The sequence below is a fragment of the Cetorhinus maximus genome, chromosome 8 (assembly GCF_964194155.1).
Source record: "Cetorhinus maximus chromosome 8, sCetMax3.hap1.1, whole genome shotgun sequence".
Taxonomy (NCBI): Eukaryota; Metazoa; Chordata; class Chondrichthyes; order Lamniformes; family Cetorhinidae; genus Cetorhinus; species Cetorhinus maximus.
In genome coordinates, this window is record NC_135886.1 from 38,291,538 (window position 1) to 38,313,909 (window position 22,372).

Consider the following 22,372-nt stretch of genomic DNA (forward strand, 5'->3'; position numbering starts at 1 on the left):
AAATATACTCTAACCTCTCTTCCTCCTCCTCCTCCTCCTCCTGGTTTCCTCTTCCTTTTCGCTATCCCTCACTCTATTGTTTCTCCTACCTCAGCTATCTCTCAATCTTCTCCTCACCCCATCCTCCACACTTCCCTCCATTTTGCTCCCCCTTCCTCTCCCTCCTCTTTGTCTGCCTTGTGATGTAGGTCTCGGAGATATACAGAGATGATACACACCAGTTTTTATGTCTAAACAGGAGTTTTATTTCCAGCACTTTAAGATGTCTGCTCTCATGCTTACAGCTTCTTGCTTCAGTTTTGAAGTGTAGGTTCGGTGGCAGGAGAGGAAGTGGCAATGTTTTCCACTGGGGTGGGCAGACAGCTGACTACACATAATCATGCGCTGGTTGGCTCATTACTTATGCATCTGTGCAGAGCACGGCGCATCTCGTGGCTGGGGCAGGTGGGAAATCTGCCATCACCTCATGGAGTTGAAGGGCCAGGTGCCATATTTAAAAAGTACCCAGACAGCCTCCCAGGTGCAGCCTCCACTCCACACTTCCATTCTACCCATTCAAACCCCCTTCCAGTCTTCGCACAACTTGTGCTCCCGGCAACCAATGTGAGTCAAGTTCTAAACAATCCCCAAGCAGGCGAAAGCAAGTCTACTCACCTCAAAGCCATGGAAGGAGTCAAGCTTGCCATGTGCAAGCCACTTGTATAGAGTCATAGGGGAGAATATTCTCCCCACTGGGGGGTTGGGTGGGAGCGGGCGCGGTGGGCACGCAGCTGATTGCTGCCCGTGATTGGCTGTGCGCCAACCATTTTACGTGGGTGGGCCAATTAAGGCCCGCCCAGCGTGACGTGCACCCAGAAGCGCTGAGCGCTCCCTGTGCAGGCGGGGGAGAGGAGAGAGAGTCAGGGCCTGCGCTCTTTCACGCATGCTTGCAAAAGAGTGCAGAAATCTCCCTGAGGCACAGAGCTGCCTCAGGGATATCTGTTTGAGTTTCAAAAATTTTAATAAAGAAAAAAAAATTAGAACATGTCCCCTCATGTGAAAGTGTCACGTGAGCTGGGACATATCTATGAAATTTAATGAAAATCTTTATTTTACTTATAAATTATTCATGAAGCCTCATCCAGCCCGCCAACCTTAAGGTTGCATGGGCAGCTGTGTTAAGTACTTTAATTAGTTTTTAAATGGCCTTAATAGGCCTTTGACATTTCGGCTGCGCGCCCGCCGAACTGAAAATCGGAATGACGTGCGGTGACGTCGGGATGCACGCCCGATATCACCACGTGTCATTTTACACGTCGGCGAGCGGGCCCCACCCCACTTGCCGAGCCAAAGATTCTGGCCACAAAAGTGAACATTCTAATTTCTCATTGGCGTTACAGCCACGTGAGGAGGTGTAAAAATTACTCCTCTAATTTACCACTCCAAGTCTGACCATAACAGGATTTTGTTGTGAATTTATAAGGATGAAGGTATTTACTCATTGTCTGTGCTTAACCATTTACATGGTGATTGCAAAGAAACTAGTCTGGCAGGCTCTATTGAGTTTAAGACAAAAAGCATTTATCTTTTATTGAGTTAAAAAAACACAGGTAAAGATATAAAAAATATTTCAAAGGTAGTTACTTTATAAACCAAATTAAAGTTCAATGATGAAAAGTAAAAAAAACTCAGAGTTCACTGTTTATGAGTCTTTAGCTGTGGCAGGTTTTTCTCTCTGGTGCTCTTTCAGATTTCAGGGGCAGAATTTTACGGCAGCGGGATTTTACGTTCCTGCTGAAGTCAATGGGGATTATAATGGCTCGCCCATTTTATGGCCCCGTCCCCGCTGAAACGGGGCCATAAATTTCTGCCCCAGGAGTTGAAGCCCATATAAAACTGCAATTGCCGGAGACAATTTTAAAAAAACGTAATCCACCTTTTCCAGAAGTTGATGATTTTTGCACCTGAGGTTTCATTCGATGAAAAATTTTCTATCTCTATGCTGGTTTTTAAACAGGAATAGAGATTGGGGCTTGACTTGAGGGAGAAGGGAAGGGAGAGAATATTACTGCCCCAGGTACTGGCAGGTTTTTCTAGACGATTGTTTCAGCGACTTGAGCACTAAATTCAAAAGAGATTTCAAAAATTGTTATTCCAGTCACATGACCCTCTCACCCCAACATGATTTCAGAAGGTATTTGTTTAGCCGATTTTTAACAAATTCATTCTTGGGATGTGGGCTTCGCTGGCTGGGCCAGTATTTATTGCCCATCCCGAGTTGCCCTTGAGAAGGTGGTGGTGAGTTGCCTTCTTGGGCTGCTGCAGTCCATGTGGTGTAGGGACACCCACAGTGCTGTTAGGAAGGGAGTTCCAGGATGTTGACCCAGCAACAGTGAAGGAACTGCAATATATTTCCATTGGAGGGGAACTTCCAGGTGGTGGTGTTCCCACCTATCTGCTGCCCTTGTCCTTCCAGGTGGTAGTGGTCGTGGGTTTGGTAGGTGCTGTCTAATGAGCCTTGGTGAATTCCTGCAGTCCATCTTGTAGATGGTGCACACTGCTGCTACTGTGCGTTGGTGGTGGAGGAAGTGAATGTTTGTGGATGTGGTGCCAATCAAGTGGACTGCTTTGTCCTGGATGGTGTCAAGCTTCTTTAGTGTTGTGGGAGCTGCACTAATCCAGGCATGTGGGGACTATTCCATCACACTCCTGACTTGTGCCTTGTAGATGGTGGACAGGCTTTGGGGAGTCAAGAGGTGAGTCACTCACTGCAGGATTCCTAGCCTCTGACCTGCTCTTGTAGCCACAGTATTTATATGGCTAGTCCAGTTCAGTTTCTGGTCAATGGTAACCCCCAGGATGTGGATAGTGGGGGATTCAGTGATGGTAATGCCATTGAACATCAAAGGGCAATGGTTGGATTCTCTCTCGTTGGAGATGGTCATTGCCTGACACTTGTGGCACGAATGTTACTTGCCACTTGTCAGCCCAAACCTGGATATTGTCTAGGTCTTGATGCATTTCGACATGGAGTGCTTCAGTATCTGAGGAGCCGCGAATGGTGCTGAACATTGTACAGTCATCAGCGAACATCCCCACTTCTGACCTTACGATGGAAGGAAGGTCATTGATAAAGCAGCTGAAGATGGTGGCGCCCAGGATACTACTCTGAGGAACTCCTGCAGTGATGTCTGAACTGTCTATGGCTATTTTCCCATGACTTATAATGTCCCAGCCATTAGCTTCTGAATGATCCATTATCAGTCTTGATGAGATAGGAATAACACCTTTCCACGTAGCCAATGTCCTACTAGACTTTGTCACCTCTTGAGAGGTAGCCTTATAGAAATACAAATGTGAGGTCCAGTACAGTTTCCAAAAAATCCTTTTGAAGAGGTTCTTAAGATCATCAGGTGTGAAATTCCAAAGAAGAATGTCAAAGCATGCCTGAATCATAATTCACATTGGAACTTTCCAGGAACTGGTCAACTTGCAATACCAGACACCAGGTGACTTGTGGCAGCCATCTTAAGTCAGTGCCTTTTCTTGCTTTTAAAAAGTCCTTTTTAAACGATGCAATATGTTTGATCAGCTGAGGAAATTACAGATTGCTATCACTCATGTACAAGTCGCATCATCGTGACATTGGCAGGGAACTTAACTTGGAAGGGTAACTTAATTTTAGTGAAGTGGCCTTTTAATGAGCATGTATGGCATGCTAACGCATGCAAAAGGGCTTCCCAACATTGTTGCTCAGGAAGCTCGACCTGCCGTTAGCTTGCCTTTAAAGTCCCGAGAACAGAATTTCTACAGTTCATCCCCCTGTCGGGAAACTGAGTGAGTTTTGGCTTCCCACCAAATTAAGCTCCCCCACCCACCATGCTTCCAGGTGCTGGTGGGACTGGAAGGTTCTACGCCCTTTCTCTGTAACCACACCCAGGCTTGACTAACAGCTACATAAAATCAAAAACTGATCAACTCAACATGAGTACCACACATTGCTTCCCCTGTTCCCCACATTTATGGCTCCCCCACTCCCTGCCCACATTCCCAATTTGACTTTCTCCCTTTACACTCTTCTCCTTTCCCCCTCCCTTTCCCAGCTGCATTTCTCTCCCCCCTCCCTTTTTTCCCCTTTCACTGTTCCGCTTCACTGTCTTGTTTTCATCTCTTCTCAAAAAGCACTGAAGATCCTTGTCCTTCCTTCAAATGCCACAAAACCTAAATACTCATATGCTTGCTGTATTTTTATGACATTATCCCATAACTTGTTCTACCACTGGGGGTTAATCTTTCAGTCACCATGCACCTGTCCTCAGGAACTGTCTTTCACACTCCTCATTTGCTATTAACAAAACCTGATGAAAAAATCTCTTCAAAACCCATTTTGACCTTACTCCTCACATCTATTCTAACTGTCCTTTCTCTCCAGCTCTTTGCTTTCTTCTCAATATGTAGTATTCTGAGATACCTTTTTGACATCATAAGTGAAATTTAATGCCTTCCTCTGAGGTGAGTTTGCTTGCGGACCTGCCACTTTCTCATATCTGAGGTCCAGGGCAGGAAGGCTCATGGACGGTGTTGCCACCCTGTCCCAGTCAAGGCCCTTAAGTGGACAATGAATGCCCACTTAAGGGTCTCAACCCACTGCTGCTGGTTTGCTTGTGGACTCCGTGATTTCAGCCCCGGGGTCCTCGGTCCCTGGGAAAGCCGTCAGCTTCACAGCACTTAATTTGGCAGGTCTTCCCAAAAGTAGGCCACATGGGGCTCTTGCTGGTTCTTCTGTCGATGGGTAAGACCTCGTCATCTACATTAAATTCCGCCCAATGAGTGCTATATCGATGCACGTTGTTGGAGGAATAATTTATTTGGGAAGGATTCTTCTAGAGCTGAGGCTAGACTGCTGCATTGGTGTGCTCCATAGATGCCATTGAAATAAATAAGGTCATAGACATCCACTTGGGGCCATCAAATATCTGTAATCAGAAACAAAAAATTTGGTTTTATTTATCCACACTAAATGATGATTAGATGCTATGATCTTATTTTTTGAGACAGCACCAATGGTTTGCTTGTAGTCTTAGCTGAGTAAAAATGAATCCTGTTTTACGATTACTTCAAAAAGAAAACAATGGCTCATGAAGAATCTCTAAGGATTCACACTGTGCAGAAATCAATAGCTCTACTGCATCCTGGCTTCTTTAGCTGATGTCAGTGGGGTTTACCCATGTGTATGCATAGAATGAATAAAATGGTTACGTAAGTTACGTTGAAAGTATTCCTTATAAAAATAACTGCCTCCCATCTTTTATAACCCTGTGAAAGGATTGTCATGTAACAAGCCTTGAAAACAAAAAACATGACTTTAGTAAGGTTACCTTTATGTTTTTTTTTGAAAATAAGATACAAGGTTATCTGAAGCCTTGTATATATTATGCATATTCTGTTTGCTGGTGCTTTCTTCAAATGTGCTTGTGCCAGTGAAGGTACTGACTTTCAGAGAGAGGTTATCTAACAACCCTACATTCTACATCATTGGAGAACAAATGACTGCTTCATTTCACTGTACTGCATAGCTCCTTAAATCTAACAGTTTAACCACCTTCATTGTAGGCTTCAAGGTCAGTTCAGGCTTAAGACTATCTACCACCACTGTTGTGGAATCTAAAGGCCATAAGATGTAGGAACAGAAGTAGGCCATTGGGTCCATTGAGTTTGCTCTGCCATTCAATAATCCTCAACTCCACTTTCCTGCCTTGTCCCTATAACCCTTGATCCCCTTACTGATTAAAAATCTGTCTATCTCAGCCTTGACTATGCTTAATGACGCAGCCTCTACAGCCCCCTGCGGTAAAGAATTCTGCAGATTGACTGCCCTCTGAGAGAAGAAATTCCTCCTCATCTCTGTTACTCTGAGACTATGCCCTCTGGTCCTAGACTCTCCCACAAGGGGAAACAACTTCTTAGCATTTACCCTGTCAAGCCCCCTAAGAATTTTATGTTTCAAGAAGGTCACCTCTCATTCTTCTACCTCTCCTCATAAGAAAATCCCTCCAGACCCGGAATCAATAAAGACAGTCTTCCCTCCCACAGCCCTCAGGGGATGTGGGGAATTTGCTGATGGACATCCTCCAAATGTTGATGTGTGATTGGAAGATGGGAAATTACTGTCTCATTTGTGAATCATCTGCAAAAAAAGGGCAACTAAAAGCATGTTATATATGGCTTGGATGGCGCCTAATATGACTCAGTATGGTACCTTTCCTGAATGTTTAATTTGCATTTTATAAAGTCCTCTTATCTTCTCTGCTAATATTACACTGAAGACTTTTACAAGGGCAGTGCCAGTCAATGGGCATACTCCAGTGGATATTCTGTAGAATAGTATCAAGGCCTTCACAATTCTGCACCAATAATCAAGATACAATCTCAATGGTTATGTTGGAATGATGCCCATTAATGCCCTCTAGCATTGCCCTTGCTAAGAGTTTGCAGGGTCAGCGGGCATTAAATTTTCATAGAGTCAGCAGGCAACAGTAGCACTGAGGGTGCATGGAGCCACAAAACCCAGAATGGGTGGGCAGGTGGGGCTGTGTGGGAAGTTGTCCAAGTGCTTTGTAAGGGTGATGATTGAAATATTTGTCAAAAGTATAACTGCTTTTTCCTCTTGAGTCCTGGCCCCTTGTCTTGCAGTGATTCTTTCCTTATTAGGCATGCTGGAAAATGTGGTAAAGAGTAGAGCCCACATCAAATGGATCACTGCTTATGTGGGCTCCATTGAGCTCCCACTGCAACACCTTGGGCTTTCAGGGTGGGCTTCATTCAGGAAACCTGGTTCACATTAACAAGCTCCAGATCTTTAATTGTTCTCCATGTCTTTTGCAGCTAACAGTGGGAATTCTTCAGGCAGCTGAACTCCCTGCACTGGACATGGGTGGCACATCTGACCCTTATGTTAAAGTTTTCCTGCTTCCAGACAAGAAGAAGAAATATGAGACGAAGGTTCAGAAAAAGACTTTGAACCCGTCCTTCAATGAATACTTTACATTCAAGGTAACACTTCATGGCAAGCGACGATAGATTGGAAAATGCAAATTTAAGTTAGGTTTTGTTTCAGTTAGAGGCATGGTTGTTGGTGTTTTTTTTTAATTTTTAGCATTTGTTACTATGTAGTAAAACCCATTAGAAAATGTCCATTAAAGCAATTCTATGGTTTTACTGTCCTGTAAACATTTTCATTCTAGCTAGCTAATTTTCCAATAACTCCATAGGCTTTAAACTCCCCTTAAAAGCATCACTTGTGGAATTTTGTCAAATGCCTTCCCACAATCAAAGTGGACTGCATTCATTTCATTCAATAACTCTTGACCATTTATTCAATCATGAATTCCAGTAAATTCAAGAGACTTTTACTATTAGTTCTAACTCCACACTGACTACTACTCATCAATGATCACTCTAAATTTTCCTTCTGATATGCGGCCCGCTAATTTCAGTGCTTAGTAACATTAAACTTTAAACTTTTTGGTAAGTGCTGTGTTAAAGGCGACAGCTTGTGAGTGACCTTTACAGTACCTGCACAACTGTTGTATAACTATAGGGAACATTGCTCCTTATGTGAATATGGATTGCATTTTGCAAAATGCTCTTGAACATTTTCCTCCCTGCAGATGTTAGGCTAACTGAGTTATAATTCTGTAGTTATTAATTCTTCCCTTTTGGATGACATTCATCAGCATAATCATACACATTTCTGATTCATAATAAATTTATAGTTTTAATTTAGGCTTTACCGATAATGTCTCCAACTAACTTATTCAAATTGATAACATAATTACTTTGGATATTGTTCCTTTGTTTCTATCCCACTAATATGCAATACTATCTTTCCTCAACTGCTGTGTTATTACTAATAATTGTATTTATTAAGCACAACATGAACTGTCCCAAGATACTTCACACAATAATTGTTATGTAAATAAATTTATGGAATGTATCAATGTATTAAGTCATGGAATATTAATATTGTTGGTAAGGCTGGCATTTATTGCCCATCTGTAATTGCCCTTGAGAAGGTGGTGTTGAGCCACCTTCTTCAATACAACTGAATGGCTTGCTAGGCCATTTCAGGGGGCAGTTAAGAGTCAACCACATTGCTGTTTGTCTGGAGTCACATGTGAACCAGATTGGGTAAGAACGACAGATTTTCTTCCCTAAAGGACATCACTCAACTAGGTGATTGATAGTTTCATCATTTCTGACACTAGCTTTCTATTCCAGATTACTAGCCTAGAAACATAACCGCTGTGCAATTGTAACCCAAATCTGCTGTATTAGTGGAACCACAGACAAGTTTTGTTCTGAGGAACAACTGAGAAGAAAGTCAACACCACCACCATGACCATCCCAACCCACTCCTCTCTCCCCCAGTTAGGCAACCTGCCCAGGCTTGGTCAGAAGTCAAGTTTCTTCTCACTAATATTTACAATAGATATCATTAGTATGGACTACAAATTTAGGGTTGCATTTGTTGCTGTATTATTATTAGCTTCCAATCATGATAGAACCACTCCAGCCAAGTCAAGAAAACTAATGTGTTAGATTTTCTTGTTCCTTGCTTTAAAGTCAGCTTTTAGGAAATTTACAAGAGTGGTCCAATGTAAGTCACCTTCCCTTTTACACTTCCTACTTGTTACAATGCTACATATGGAATCAAGGGAGCAGTCTAATCCGAATGCTTAACTTCAATCCAGTTCACACTAGGGTAAATGCTTTTTATGTGAATCAGACAGAGTTCTATACTGAGGGAGTGCTGCACTGTCGAAAGTGCTGTCTTTCGGAAGAAATGCTAAACTGAGGATCCTTATACCCTCTAAATTGAACTTAAAAGATTTGAGGAAGAAAAGGAGAGTCCCCCCCACCCGCCCCCACCACACCCCCAACCACCGCCTCCCCCCCCCCCCCCCCCCGCCCCCCCAGCCCTAACCAACAATAATCTCTCATCTAATGTCACTAAAATAGGTTATCTCATTGCTATTTGTAGGACTTTGACATGTGTAAATTGGCTTCCATGCTTGCCTACATTACAACATTGATTACAATTCAAAAGCACTTCTGTAGCAGTGAAGTGCTTTGGGTTATCCAGAGGCCATGAAAGGTGTTCTATAAATGCAAATTATTTCTTCTTTGATATGTATGAGATTAAAAAGCAGCAATCTATAGATAGACTTCATATACTTGCAGTGGGTTTCTTTCAGATTACATTCGACTTTATGCAAGTGATTGCTTATCTTAAATAAGATATTCTGAGTATCTCACAACTACTTTATATGTAATGTGCACATTTGAAAACTCTATTTGATTTGAGTCAATATCAAAATAAATAACTTAAAATACTACTGCAGCTATGATTATTGGCTGTCTCATGCAATAGAACAATCATTAAAACTATGAGGTTCTCCCTTTGGATGATCAATATAAATCCTTCAGTGTTTAGAAGTGTGATTTCATCCACAGTAAATGCCTTTGCAAGCCTGCAACACTTATTAAAAGACATTGATTGAAAGACATTTACTGTCTGATATCAATAGGCTTAGAACTCCTCATTTTGCATTCTGCATGAGGCAGCACAACATTTGCTGAAACAGCAGGTTTTCAGATAGATTAAGCAAAATGTGCTGCCAAGCCAGGAATTTCTGCTTACATTAATGAAATGTTAAAAATACATCACTCAAAGTTACATTGGATCCATGTTCCTGTCAAGTGAAGGGAAAACTATCTACAATGCAAAAGAAACATTAGATTATTGAAACCCTGTTAGTTGAACATAGGAAACAGGAGCACGGGTAGGTCAAATGGCTCTTTGAGCCTTGTTATAATCCCCATGGGGAAACCTTAAACCAGAATAACCAAAATTACTGAATGACCCTCAAATGAAGAGATTACGAGCAACATTCCACTTTTTATAGATTTTACTTTAACATGAATCAGAACCAATGCAAATTAAATATGAATCAACAGTTCAAATAAAAAGGTAAATTTTGATTTAAATAGTCAATACAACAAAGATACTTCTCACACAACCACAAACTCCTGAATCACTCCCTGCAGATATGTGACACCACGTGCAGTCCCAAAGTTCTCTCACTCAGCCTCTGTTATGTAGGATCTCTCAGTTCACTACTCAATCAATTTGGCACCAGAGTCATGTACCCCAGTAGCCATAATCTATTCAAGGTCTCTGGAGATGGTCATCACCCAAACTAGGTTCATTACAGTGTTGATGGCACAGATTCCCCAGAGACTCCTTTATCCTAACCTCTTAATAAACCCCGTTAAATTGTCTCGTCAGCTCTGGCAAAACTCAGCAGCAGTAAAATGGTCCACTTCACAATCCCTACTCTAATCCAGTCTTTGGTTTTCTGTCCTGCTTAATTTGATTACACAGACACAGCTCCTTGTAAATGTGCCTTCTCTATGTAATAACCTCATGTGTGGCACCTTATAAAATGCTTTTTGAAAATCCAAATACACTACATGCACTGATATCCTCTTATAGCTTAGCAGTTACAATGTCAAAAAACTCTAACAGATTGGTCAAATTCTATTAATTTCTCCAGCCCTATTCTCTACAAATACTATGTTTTTAAGTTCCTTGTTCTCATTGGATCCTGGTTTACCACTAGTTTCAGAATACTTTTTGTATCTACTATTGTGAAGACAGATATAAGGTGTTTATTTATTTCCTCCATCATTTCCTTAATCTCCATTATAATTCCCCCTGTATCTGTCTCTAAGAGTTCCACAGTTACAATTACTAATTTCTTCCTCTTTACACACTGATATAGTTTTAAACAATGTGTTCTTCAGTCAGACCCTCACTCTGTTTAGCTGAATGGTTTTAATAGGATTCTTTCTGTTCCACAATGGTGAAGTCCAGTGGGGTTATGAAAATGAGTGATGCAGGGACAGTTAGCAATCAGACTGTTCATAAATAGTTCTATTTATATACATCAAAGTTTTAATCAACGTGTTCATTCACTGCACATCCTCCAAAAAGCATTTGAAAAATGGTGAATATTTTCTTAATTATGCTAGTCTGCCTTAAGGCAGAAATATTCTCTGTTGACATGGATAAATCTGAAAAAGTGCTACCTCTAGGATATTTCAACAAATGGCAATATCATGAAATATTAAAATGTGAAGTTTGAGGTGTTACTAACAGATCGATGAGCTATCTGCTTCTTTCCTTAATGTCTAGTAAAAGCACATGGATATTATTTTTTCCATTCTCATACATGTCATTCACACCTATTGAAGTATGAATGGTAATGGAGAGTGTGAAAGTGACACTCACGCGTGTTACAATTATGATATTTATAAGATTGTTATGCTTTGGGACTATGTGTTTAGTTTAAGGTTAAATGAAGGGGGCCACTTGACCTATTCTGAAATCTGACTGACAGCAAGCCTGGGTGATTTGGCAGATTTTAATTCTATTAATTTCTCCAGTCCTGGATTGTTACAGATTAAAGGGGCCCAGATTGTTTTACTGGGAAGAAGATGCAAGTTTGGGGACAATGACAGAAGCCTGTGTGCTAACAGCAGATAGACTGTGAGTCTCCAAAGCCCCAGAAAAGTGTTGAGAATGTTGGGTTATAAACAGTTGCACTTAAAATTGTTAATTTACTTCCAAGGTAAAAGAGAGTTGTGGTCTCAAGGAAAGCTAATTAGCATTTCTACCTGGATACAGGGTCCATGTAATCCACATTGCTATGGAGATCGGCTTTGAGAAGGGAAATTTAAAGATATTCCTGAAAACTCAGAGTTAATCCAGGAGAGGGAGTGTAGCTCTCAGCAGCAAGATGCTGTGGTTCACCATTCAGGAATATGGGTGGGAGTTTACGCTTAGATTGAAAAGACCAAATTCATGAGAAGTTAAAACAAGGCTAGAAGATTTGCCTAGCTTGTACTAGAGGAAGAATCCCCAGGGAAGAAACCTCACCGTGAAAGACAATTGTTAGGTTAAAAGTTCTCAAGTTGAGAAAGAAAAAGGTCAGAAGTAACCCCCAGGTGCTCAGAATCACGTCGGGCTAGTTCCAGGAGAATTGAATATCTACTTAAAGGGCAGTGTAAAGTATATTTCTGAAGTTTGTTTCTGGTTGTGCTAAAAGAAAAAGGGGAATGTTCTGTTTTGTGGTTTAAAGTATAAACTGCCCACAAAGATAGTGTTGTTACTTGTGCTTTTAATTTTTTGTTACAGTGAAAGTCTTAAAACATGAAATATTGTGTCGTCCTTTCACTGGAGGTTCAAATTTCTTTTTAGACGTTATCAGTCTCTATGGAGATCATAACACATGTTTCTGGCACACACTGGACATCTAACTCATCTCGGCACATTGCTATTATTTGTGAAGCTGTTGCAAAGGTGCCTGCACTCCTCTAATGTCTTGAATCTTGACAGTCAGTCAATGTTGACAGGCTGGTCCAAGACAGGAGTCATAACAGCCTAGCAGATGCTGTCAATGCCCACATATGCAATTCCTACAGGCAGGAATTGCAAAATAGCAAGTAAGCTAATAACCCTGGAAAACCTTTGTCTTCTCCTCAGTCTAGGAATGGTGAGAATAAAACATACCACTCACATTATTAACTCCACTAAAATTGGCCAACTCAGTTTCGGTGAAGGACTGAGCTTGAGCCTTCCCTGGCCTGTTTGGTTCAGACCTCACTGCACAGTGGGGAAACTTTTCATCTTTAAAATTTCCATGCAGAGTTTCACACACGGGGGCATAAAGTGTGAATTCAGCTCATTTGTGAGCCTGTGATTTCCCGTCCATGAAAATTAATGAGGCATACACTCAAATTCTTGATATGTACTCCCAGTGGGAGAAAGTTCTGCACTGGTAGCAACGAAAAATGAAGATTCACTCCAGTATTTGCTGTCTGATTCTCTCATGAATGATTCAACTTTCAGACCTCTGAAGGACCACCACATGGAACTAGCTCCCTTGAATTACATTATGAGGGCTGTGATAGTAATACCTGGCCATAGAATTCACCATATGAAACATAAATAATCAGTATGAAAGGTATTTTTGTAATACCGGAGTCTACTCTCCATTGTCAGTAAATAACTTAGGTAATGTAATGTCCTGCAGATGGTCACATCAGAAAATGTTTGCTCCAGTTAAATGTATTCTATTATGGCAAAAACAGAACATCATTGGTTTCCTGCTGTCAAATGTTTAATCAGGTCCAAGGTTTCTTGTGTAAACTGAAGAACATTGTTGAGAATCAGTAGTAGATTTACAAGGGAGACATTGGGAAAACTGTCCACCATACTTAGTGCTGTAAGATATTTTCAATTAATGAATAGATTGCTTTGTCAAAACTTGTTAGATGTTATGAGCTTTTAACTGTGGCTGAAGGTTCATGACTCTGTTTTGATATTGTAGTCTCAACACACTTTGATATTGTTAAACTGTTGAGATATTAAGCAACTGAGATTCACTAATCTAATGATTCAAAACAGTGGCAAATACCTCAGAGCTAGATACATCATCAATTATGAATAGTTTTGAAAATGCCCTGTAAATCGCTTTGAAATGCACATTTCATCTCTGTTACTAATGACTTTTCAAAAAGGTTTCCTACCACAACTCAAACAAAAATTTACATGAGAATTTATATATTCAAACATATTTCAGTAGTTATTGGATTCCCCCACCCCCGCAAGGGAATTTGCTATAGATAAAGCAATGAGATTAGCATGTGTAGAGGAACCAGACAGCTGACATCGCAGGAGATTCACGGATTTTTGTCATTTCATTTTGCCTTTAACTGAATTTTATATGCAGGTTCCTTATCAAGAGCTGGGAGGGAAGACCCTGGTGATGGCAGTTTATGACTTTGATCGATTTTCCAAACATGACTGCATTGGCCAAGTATTGGTACTAATGACCAAAGTGGATCTTGGTCAACAACTTGAAGAATGGCGAGATCTTGAGAGTGCTGAGAAAGAAGAGGTAGGTTTTAAGTGTCTTGAAGCTGCCTCTGACATCCATGCAGTGGGGGCATATTAAAAAAGGGAAGTAGAATTGGAGAGGGAAAATTATAATAGTCAAAGCTGCCAGTGCTTGTTGTCATTACTGTGTAAAACTGATAGCAACGTCTGACATCTGCACATGCGCAGTTAAATGTGAAAGTTTGGAAGTTGTTGTCAGTCATGCCGGCTCTGCCACAGGGTGCACAGATGGAATCTAAACAACCAGTGATTTGACATGAATTTCAACTTCTTACACATTCTTCTCTCACTGCAAAAACCATTGAAACCTTAGTTGAATGAAATGTGACGTCAGGCTTTAATGGTGTACTAGGTCACAATTACTGCTGCACTACTGCAAAATCCAAGTCTTTGTCTTGGAATAGTCTCTAATGGTCATGTGCTGCAAAGAAAGTTTGGGATTTAATGCTGAAAACTTACAGGCATCTAAGCTGTATAAACATCCATAAAGATTAGCTTTTAAATCACACGAGTTTAGCAGCAGTAATATGGAATTATGCTAGGATTTTGATCTGGAATCACACCTGCCTCTTCTGCTGCCCTGTTCCATCAGTAAGCTAACTTTCAAAATTATAACATGCAAAGATTGTGACAGTTTTGTGACCATCCAAATTTCTGTGATATTTTCCTACAGCCAGAGAAATTGGGAGATATTTGCACCTCTTTGCGTTATGTTCCAACTGCTGGGAAACTCACTGTCTGCATCCTAGAAGCAAAGAACCTGAAGAAAATGGATGTGGGTGGGCTCTCAGGTAAGTAAGACAAGTGCTCATTTGGAAGTGGCACGATTTAACAGAAGCATTTGAGTTTGCAGTAAGTACACAGACACTATAATATATCTCCAGCTTTCCGTGAAGCAAAGATTGACTGCACTTCTCAACTGGTAGATCCCTCAGGAACCCTTGAGTTTTTATCCCTCAGTTTTCTGAAAATCATTTGATCAAAATGTAATACTAGTTACTGGTAAGGAAATACCGGCGGTCAGATGTTGCATTAAGAATTATGCTCTGGTAAAGGCTTTGGGCAGAATTTTACAGTTCCCTGCCAGCAGGTTTGCAGGCAGGTGGAGGGGGGTGGGGGGATGTCTGTAAAATTCCCCAGACCACCCTCCTGCCTGCCCCGTCCTGTCTACAATTACACAGGGGACAGACGAGGCCTAGGCCAGCCCGCCGCCCTTGCCCCAGTTGAGGCCCTTAAGTGGGCAATTAATAACCATGTAAATGCTGTTTCCCAACCGGCCTCACTTTTTAGGTTGTTTGGAGGAGTTTAGGGACATGGGGGAAGCCTGGCAAGTCATCCTGCTTGGGCCTCGGTGGGAAGTGAGGAGGGGAACCTCCCTTAATGGCCTGCTTTGTATATCACCACGCCCCCCTCCCCCACCCCCCAATCCCCAACAGCAAAGTCTGCCCTTTGTGGGTGCTCCCTCCCCCACAGCCTGTCCATCAAGACCCCTACCCCTCTCTTGCCACCTCTCCGAGACTTACCTCCCCCATCCCGCCGTGAGACCACCTGCACTCACCTGGTCCTTGTCTCCAGGATTTAGAATCTCGGGACTGTTTGTAGTCCCAGTCCTGGCCATTGTTCTTATTGGCGCTGCTGGGACTACGGAGCTGCTCACCAAGCCAGCAGCTCTCTGAGGTGGAACTCCCTCCCGAGTGAAGGGCAGAAGTCCCGTGTCCAGCCAATTAATACCCCTTGGCGTGAAATGGCTGTGGGGCAGCCCGGATCATCACGGATGCATTTCCACTGACTCTTTGGGTGGCAGGGTGGGAAAACTCATCATTTGAAAAATCCTGCCCTTTGTCTTAATCTCAAACCCTGTAAAGAAAACAATTTGTGGGGAAATTGTCACAAAGCCTAGAATGAGCTTTCTCCCAAATATTGGTTTCAATCTAAGCTTGTAAATTTGAAGCCATTCCAAAATCCTGCTGCCCATGCCCTGATTTGGGTCAGAGCCCATTCACGCGTCACCCCTGTGCCCACTGACTCACATTGGCACTCAGTTAAGCAACACCTCAATTTTTAAATTCTCATCTTATTTTTAAACCCCTCCTTAGGTTCTCCACTCCCTATTTCTGTAATCTCCTCTGTATCTCAGTGGGTTACTGAGATATTGTCTCTCTTCTAATTCCAGCCTCTTGAACACCACGATTTTAATTATTCCACCATTCACTGCCAAAGCCCCAAGCTCTGCAGTTCCCTCCCTAAACTTTAAACCTCTCTCTATCACTATCTCGCCTCCTTTAAGACACTCTCTAAAACCCATCTTTTTGAACAAGCTTTTGGTCATCTGCCTTATTATCTCCTGTGGCTCAGTGTCAAATTTTGCTTCATAATGCTCCTGAAAAACCTATTGGGCTGTTTTCTTACATCAAAAATCCTTTATAAATACAAGTATCAGTAGTTGTTGTGGTAAAGCCTGATAAAATTCCTTCAACAAAATACATTCAGGTTTTTTTTTCCATAACAACAATGATCAGGATTAAAAGGGAAATGAATATCCAGTTCTGTATTTCCTGGTGTACTCCTATCATATTTTGTGCATAACATTTGTGACAACAATGCTTTCAAAACATAAAAAAATGATGGCACAGAAGGTGGGCATTCACCAAATCACATCTGTGTCTGCCAAGGAAGAGCAATCCGGTCTAATCCCACTTTCCAGCACTTGGTCCATACCCTGTAGGTTACGCTGTTTCATAATCTCCCTTTGAGCACATTGGTCTCAGCCCTGTTGAGACACAGCCCGCCCACCTTGTATAGATCCATCCTGCCTCAAAACTTGTCCCAATGCCACAGTATCTGAAGCCCTCCTTCCTGCATTATTTCTCCAGCTACACGTTGACCTGTCTTACTTTAGTGCTCTTGTACTCGCTAGCATCTAGCATTGGGAGTAATCTAGAGATTACTACCTTGGAGGCCCTGTTTTTTTAACTTCCTGCCAAGCTCCTGAAACTTTGTCTGTAGGAACTCAACCTTTTTCCAACTATATCATTGATTCCAACATGAACCACAACTTCTAGCTGTTTCCCTTTCTCTTGCAAAATGTAGTAGCATCTTTGCCCTGGCACCAGGGAAGCACCGTAACATGAGAGACTCATGGAGGTGGTGGAAGAAATGTCTGCCTATGCCCCTGACTATCAAATTCTCTATGATCACTGCATTTCTACACTTGGCTGTGTCTCCCTGCAGTCATTTTCCCCATGGTGCCCGAGATGTTCTCTAGAGTGTATTCTCCAGAGGTATTGTCACGCTCACCTGTATTCAGCGCTGAAAAGCAGTTTGACACTGGCACATTCTCAGAGGATTCTGCACTGCCTGCATCTTCCTACCCTGCTGGATGACCACCTCCTTGCCATCCTCTCTATACGTGTAGGATAACCAGGTCCTGGAAAATGTACTCCAGAAAATTCTCAGCCTCCGCTATGCCCTGCAGTGACTCCAGATGCTCCGTAGAAACCCTGAGCCTGGGTTTGAGCAACTAGAAGCACTTCCTGCAGACATAGTTATCCAGGACTCGGGAAGTGCCCTGGAGTTTCCACATGGCATAGGAATTGTAGGTAACAGATATTAGCTGTCCCGACAGTTTTTATTAAAAGCTTATCTACTTATGCTATTTATGGTATGTATCTGAACATGTTTATAATGCATCTTTTTAGTATAGTATTCCCTAACTCATTTAATTATTCACATATATAAGATTTTTATTTTATTCAATTTGGATTTTTTTCATGTTAGTATCTCTGCTTAGTTCATGTTAATTGTATTCCCTTAAATAGAATTAATTATGCTGTATATTAACTGTTGCCTTTTGATTTTATTATTTTGTAGCTCCTTCCCCCTCTGAACTAACCAAATTTCCATTAGCACAACTGTTTGGCAAACCATTCCTTTTAGCAGATTGGCTTAGTTCAGTGCATCAGTAGAGGCTTTTTGAACGTATATCTTTTAGAACAGAGTAGTTGCAACAGCCCAATCAACCGTTCTTTTGCCTTGGGGTTCCCCGAGGTTTGAAATAATCACGCCTTTAGACTCACATTCAATGAAGCTCCAAATTTATTTCTCGGATTACATCATGTGCTGTGGACTTATACATTGTTATTTTGATACACAGACTGTAGTGCAGTAGTAAGTGACATGGCGCTCTGGTACTTATGTATGCGTACGCATGAACATATAGTTCCTAAATCTTATTGGAATAGTATAACAATATAACAACTGCCACCATTTAGTCAGGGAACCACTTACAGCTGAGTGACAGTTAACTGCCACTGACTTGTAGTTTATTTCTATACTTCTTAAATTCTACTTCATAGTGTTTATCATAATAAATGTATTTCATGCTGTGCCATGGAAAATTGCATATTTTTGAAAATCCCAAATATCTGTCAGCATTCAGTAATTACAATGTTCAATTAATCCAGAGACTTTGAGGCCTCAGGAAGAATTCAATATTGAGTCAAATTGGTGTTGGCCTCCCATGAAGTACTGAATGATTTTACACCAAATGCTAAGCCATACTACTTAAATGCACATAGTATTCAGAACAAAATAAATGAATTAACGGCATAAGTAGAGGTTAATGGTTATGATCTCATAGCCATTACGGAGACGTGGTTACAAGGAGATCAAAGCTATGAACTAAATATTCAGGGGTATGTGACTTTTTGAAAGGACAGGCAGGAAGGAAAGGGTGGTGGGGTAGCTTTATTAGTATGTGATGGAATAAGTACGATAGCAAGAAAGGATCTTGGATCGGAAGATGTAGAATCCATATGGGTGGAGGTAAGAAATAACAAGGGGAAGAAGAAGCTGGTGGGAATATTCTATAGACCCCCTGACAGTAGCTATACTGTTGGACAGTGAATAAATCAGGAGATAATGAGGGCATGTAAAAAAGGTAATACGATAATCATGGGTGACTTTAATCTTCATGTAGATTTGGAAAATCAAATTGGCAGTGGTAGACACAAGCAAGAATTCGTAGAGTGTATTCGGGACAGTTTCTTCGAACAATGTGTTGTGAATCCAACCAGGGATCAGGCTATTTTGGATCTGGTAATGTGTAAAGGGGCAGGTTTAATAAATGATTTCAGAATAAAGGATCCCCTAGGAAACATTGACCATAATATAGTAGAATTTAACATTCAGTTTGTGAGTGAGAAACTTGGGTCAGAAACAATTGTGCTAAGTGAAATAAGGTTAATTACAATAGAATGAGGGCAGAGTTGGCTGGAGTGGAATGGGAAAGGAGTTTAGCAGAAAAGAAAGTTGATGAACAATGGCAGACGTTTAAGAAAATAGTTCATGACTCTCAACAAAGATATATCCCAGCGGGGAAGAAGGATTCAAGGAAGGGGATAAACCAACCATGGTTAACCAAGGAATTTAAGGACAGTATCAAATTGAAGGAAAAAGCATACAATGTGGCAAAGATTAGTGGTAAGCCAGAGGATTGGGAAAGTTTTAAAAACCAACAAAAGATGACCAAAAAAATAATAAAGAGGAAGAAAATAAACTTTGAGGGTAAACGAGCAAGTAATATTAAATCGGATAGCAAGAGCTTCTTTAAATATATAAAAAGGAAGAGAGAGGCCAAAGTGAACATATAGCCCTTAGAGAATGAGGCTGGGGAAATAATACTGGGGAACCAGGAAATGGCAGAGGAGTTGAGTAAATACTTTGCTTCAGTCCTCACGGTAGAAGATACTAATAGCATTCCAAAAATACTAAATAATCAAGGGACAAAAGGCGGGGAGGAAATAAATATAATAACTTTCATGGGAGAAAAAGTACGAGGGAAACTAATGGGGCTAAAGGCTGATAAGTGCCCTGGACCTGATGGGTTGCATCCTAGGATATTAAAGGAAGTAGCTACAGAGATGGTGGATGCACTGGTAATAATCTTCCAAGAATCCTTAGATTCTGGAAAAGTCCCAGAGGATTGGAGAATGTAACAGTTATTCAAAAAGGGATGGAGACAAAAAACAGGTAATTATAGGCCAGTTAGCTTAGCATCTGTCATTGGGGGAATATTGGAGTCTATTATAAAGGATGTAATAGCAGAGCATTTGGAAATACATAATCTAATCAAGCAGAGTCAGCACAGCTTCATGAAGGGGACATCATGCCTAACAAATTTATTAGAATTATTTGAGGAGGTAACAAGCAGGATAGATAAAGGGGAACCAGTAGATGTAATATATTGGGATTTCCAAAAGGCGTTCAATAAGGTGCCGCACGTAAGGCTACTTAATAAGATAAGAGCCCATGGTGTTGGCGGTAGTATATTAGCATGGATACAGGGTTGGCCAACTAATAGATGACAGAGAGTTGGGATAAGAGGGGCATTTTTGGGATGGCAACCTGTAACTAGTGTAGTGCCACAGGGATCAGTGCTGGGGCCTCAATTGTTTACAATACATATTAATGACTTAGATGAGGGAAATGATTGTACTATCGCCAAGTTTGCGGATGACACAAAAAATGGGCGAGAACGCAAGTGGTGAGGATGACACTAGGTGTCTACTGAGGAATATAGGCAGGTTAAGTGAGTGGGAAAAAACTTGGCAGATGGGATATAATGTAGGAAAATGTGAGGTTATGCACTTTGGCAGGAAGAATAGAGGAGCTGAATATTATTTAAATGGAGAAAGACTGCAGAAGGCTGCAGCACAGAGATTTGGGAGTCCTTGTACATGAATCCCAAAAAGCTAACATATAAGTTCAATAGGTAATCGGGAAGGCAAATGGAATGTTGGCCTTTATTTCAAAGGGAATGGGGTATAAAAATAGGGAAGTCTTGCTAAAACTATACAAGGCACTAGTTAGACCACACCTAGAACACTGTGAACAATTTTGGTTCCCTTATCTAAGGAAAAATATACTGGCATTGGAGGCAGTCCAGAGAAGGTTCAATAGGTTAGTCCCAGGAATGGAGGGATTTTCTTATGAGGAGAGGTTGAGTAGGTTACTCATTAGAGTTTAGAAGGATGACCTTATTGAAACATATAAGATTCTTAGGGGCTTGACAGGGTAAATGCTGAGAGGTTGTGGGACAGTCTAGGACCAGAGGGCATAATCTCAGAGTAAGGGGGCACCCATTTAAAACAGAGATGAGGAGGAATTTCTTCTCTCAGAGGGTAGTCAATCTGTGGAATTCTTTACCACAGAGGGCTGTAGAGGCTAGGTCGTTAAGTATATTCAAGGCTGAGATAGACAGATTTTTAATCAGTCAGGGAATAAAGGGTTATAGGGACAAGGCAGGAAAGTGGAGTTGTGGGTTCAGCCATGATCTCATTGAAAGGTGGAGCAAACTCGATGGGCTGAATGGCCTACTTCTGCTCCTACATCTTGTGGTCTTATATTGTACAGCCAATGTTTTTTCCAAACCCAGGAGCTTTATGAAATAAATTAATGTCTCGATAAAGTAAGCTTTTTTGCACTGTTAAGCAGTTACTTCTGTTTCATAATGTGCTACAATTCCTAGTTTTATTAAAAATATCAAGCTCCAGCATCATCAAGCAATGGAGGAGAAAAGTATCTTGTATTCCTGCTTCTGATTGTTGCCTGCTTACTACTGCTGGAAGGTTTGCGTGCAGACATGTTGCGAAAGAGCCCCAGGTCTCACTCTGTGCCGCAAATGCCTGTGATTGCTTATGTCTAAGCCAAAACGTGGCAGACAGCCACTTGGGTAAGATATTGTGCCCCTGGATGTGTTACTCCCTTCAAGAGAGGAGAAAGTAAATTAGGAGTTAGTGGAAAAGATTGAAGCAGAAATAGCACCATAAGTGCCATGGGCTCTAGGCTGTATATAAAACTTATTGACTGGTAATGATGAAGGAGAAGCTGTTGTGTTCTGTGTGTTTTATTAACTATTTTGTAAGTAACTTCTGTGTAATGTCCTAGATAGACTGAGACAAGTTACATTAAAATTACAGTGCACATTACCGCTCAACACAAGAACAGAAAATGACATGGCACTGCACAAATAACTATTACTGGCTTCATCCCTTCCCCAAGTAAATCATTAAAATAAATGTTTCCTAAAACTCACTGGTACCAGTGCAGGGTTGTATCTGGCATGTACATGGCCTACTCAGATACATGCTCATATATTCTACTCATTGACATATTTTTAGCTATTGCTACAGATAAAAGTCGGGCAAAAAATCACTTGCATCAACATTCATGATTTTTCTTGTTTTTCATCATTAGGCTGTGCTATGATGAGGATGCAGGGTTAGCAACAGTTGCATCTGTTTACAATACTTCCTTTGACATTTGAAAGTGCCTGGGCGTATATGTATGTGCCTCTTTCTTATATCC

At 41.2% G+C, this 22,372-nt stretch overlaps 1 protein-coding gene across 2 annotated transcripts in view; it reads left to right on the forward strand.

Annotated features, from left to right (window-relative positions):
* The window catches only part of LOC144683563 (synaptotagmin-B), a 254,746-nt gene that overhangs the window by 135,746 nt on the left and 96,628 nt on the right, over nucleotides 1-22,372 (forward strand). For both annotated transcript variants that reach the window (XM_078546705.1, XM_078546706.1), the window contains exons 5-7: nucleotides 6,865-7,032; nucleotides 13,839-14,006; nucleotides 14,679-14,796. In XM_078546705.1, the coding sequence (XP_078402831.1) occupies nucleotides 6,865-7,032; nucleotides 13,839-14,006; nucleotides 14,679-14,796 (454 nt within the window). The remainder of the gene's footprint in view (nucleotides 1-6,864; nucleotides 7,033-13,838; nucleotides 14,007-14,678; nucleotides 14,797-22,372) is intronic.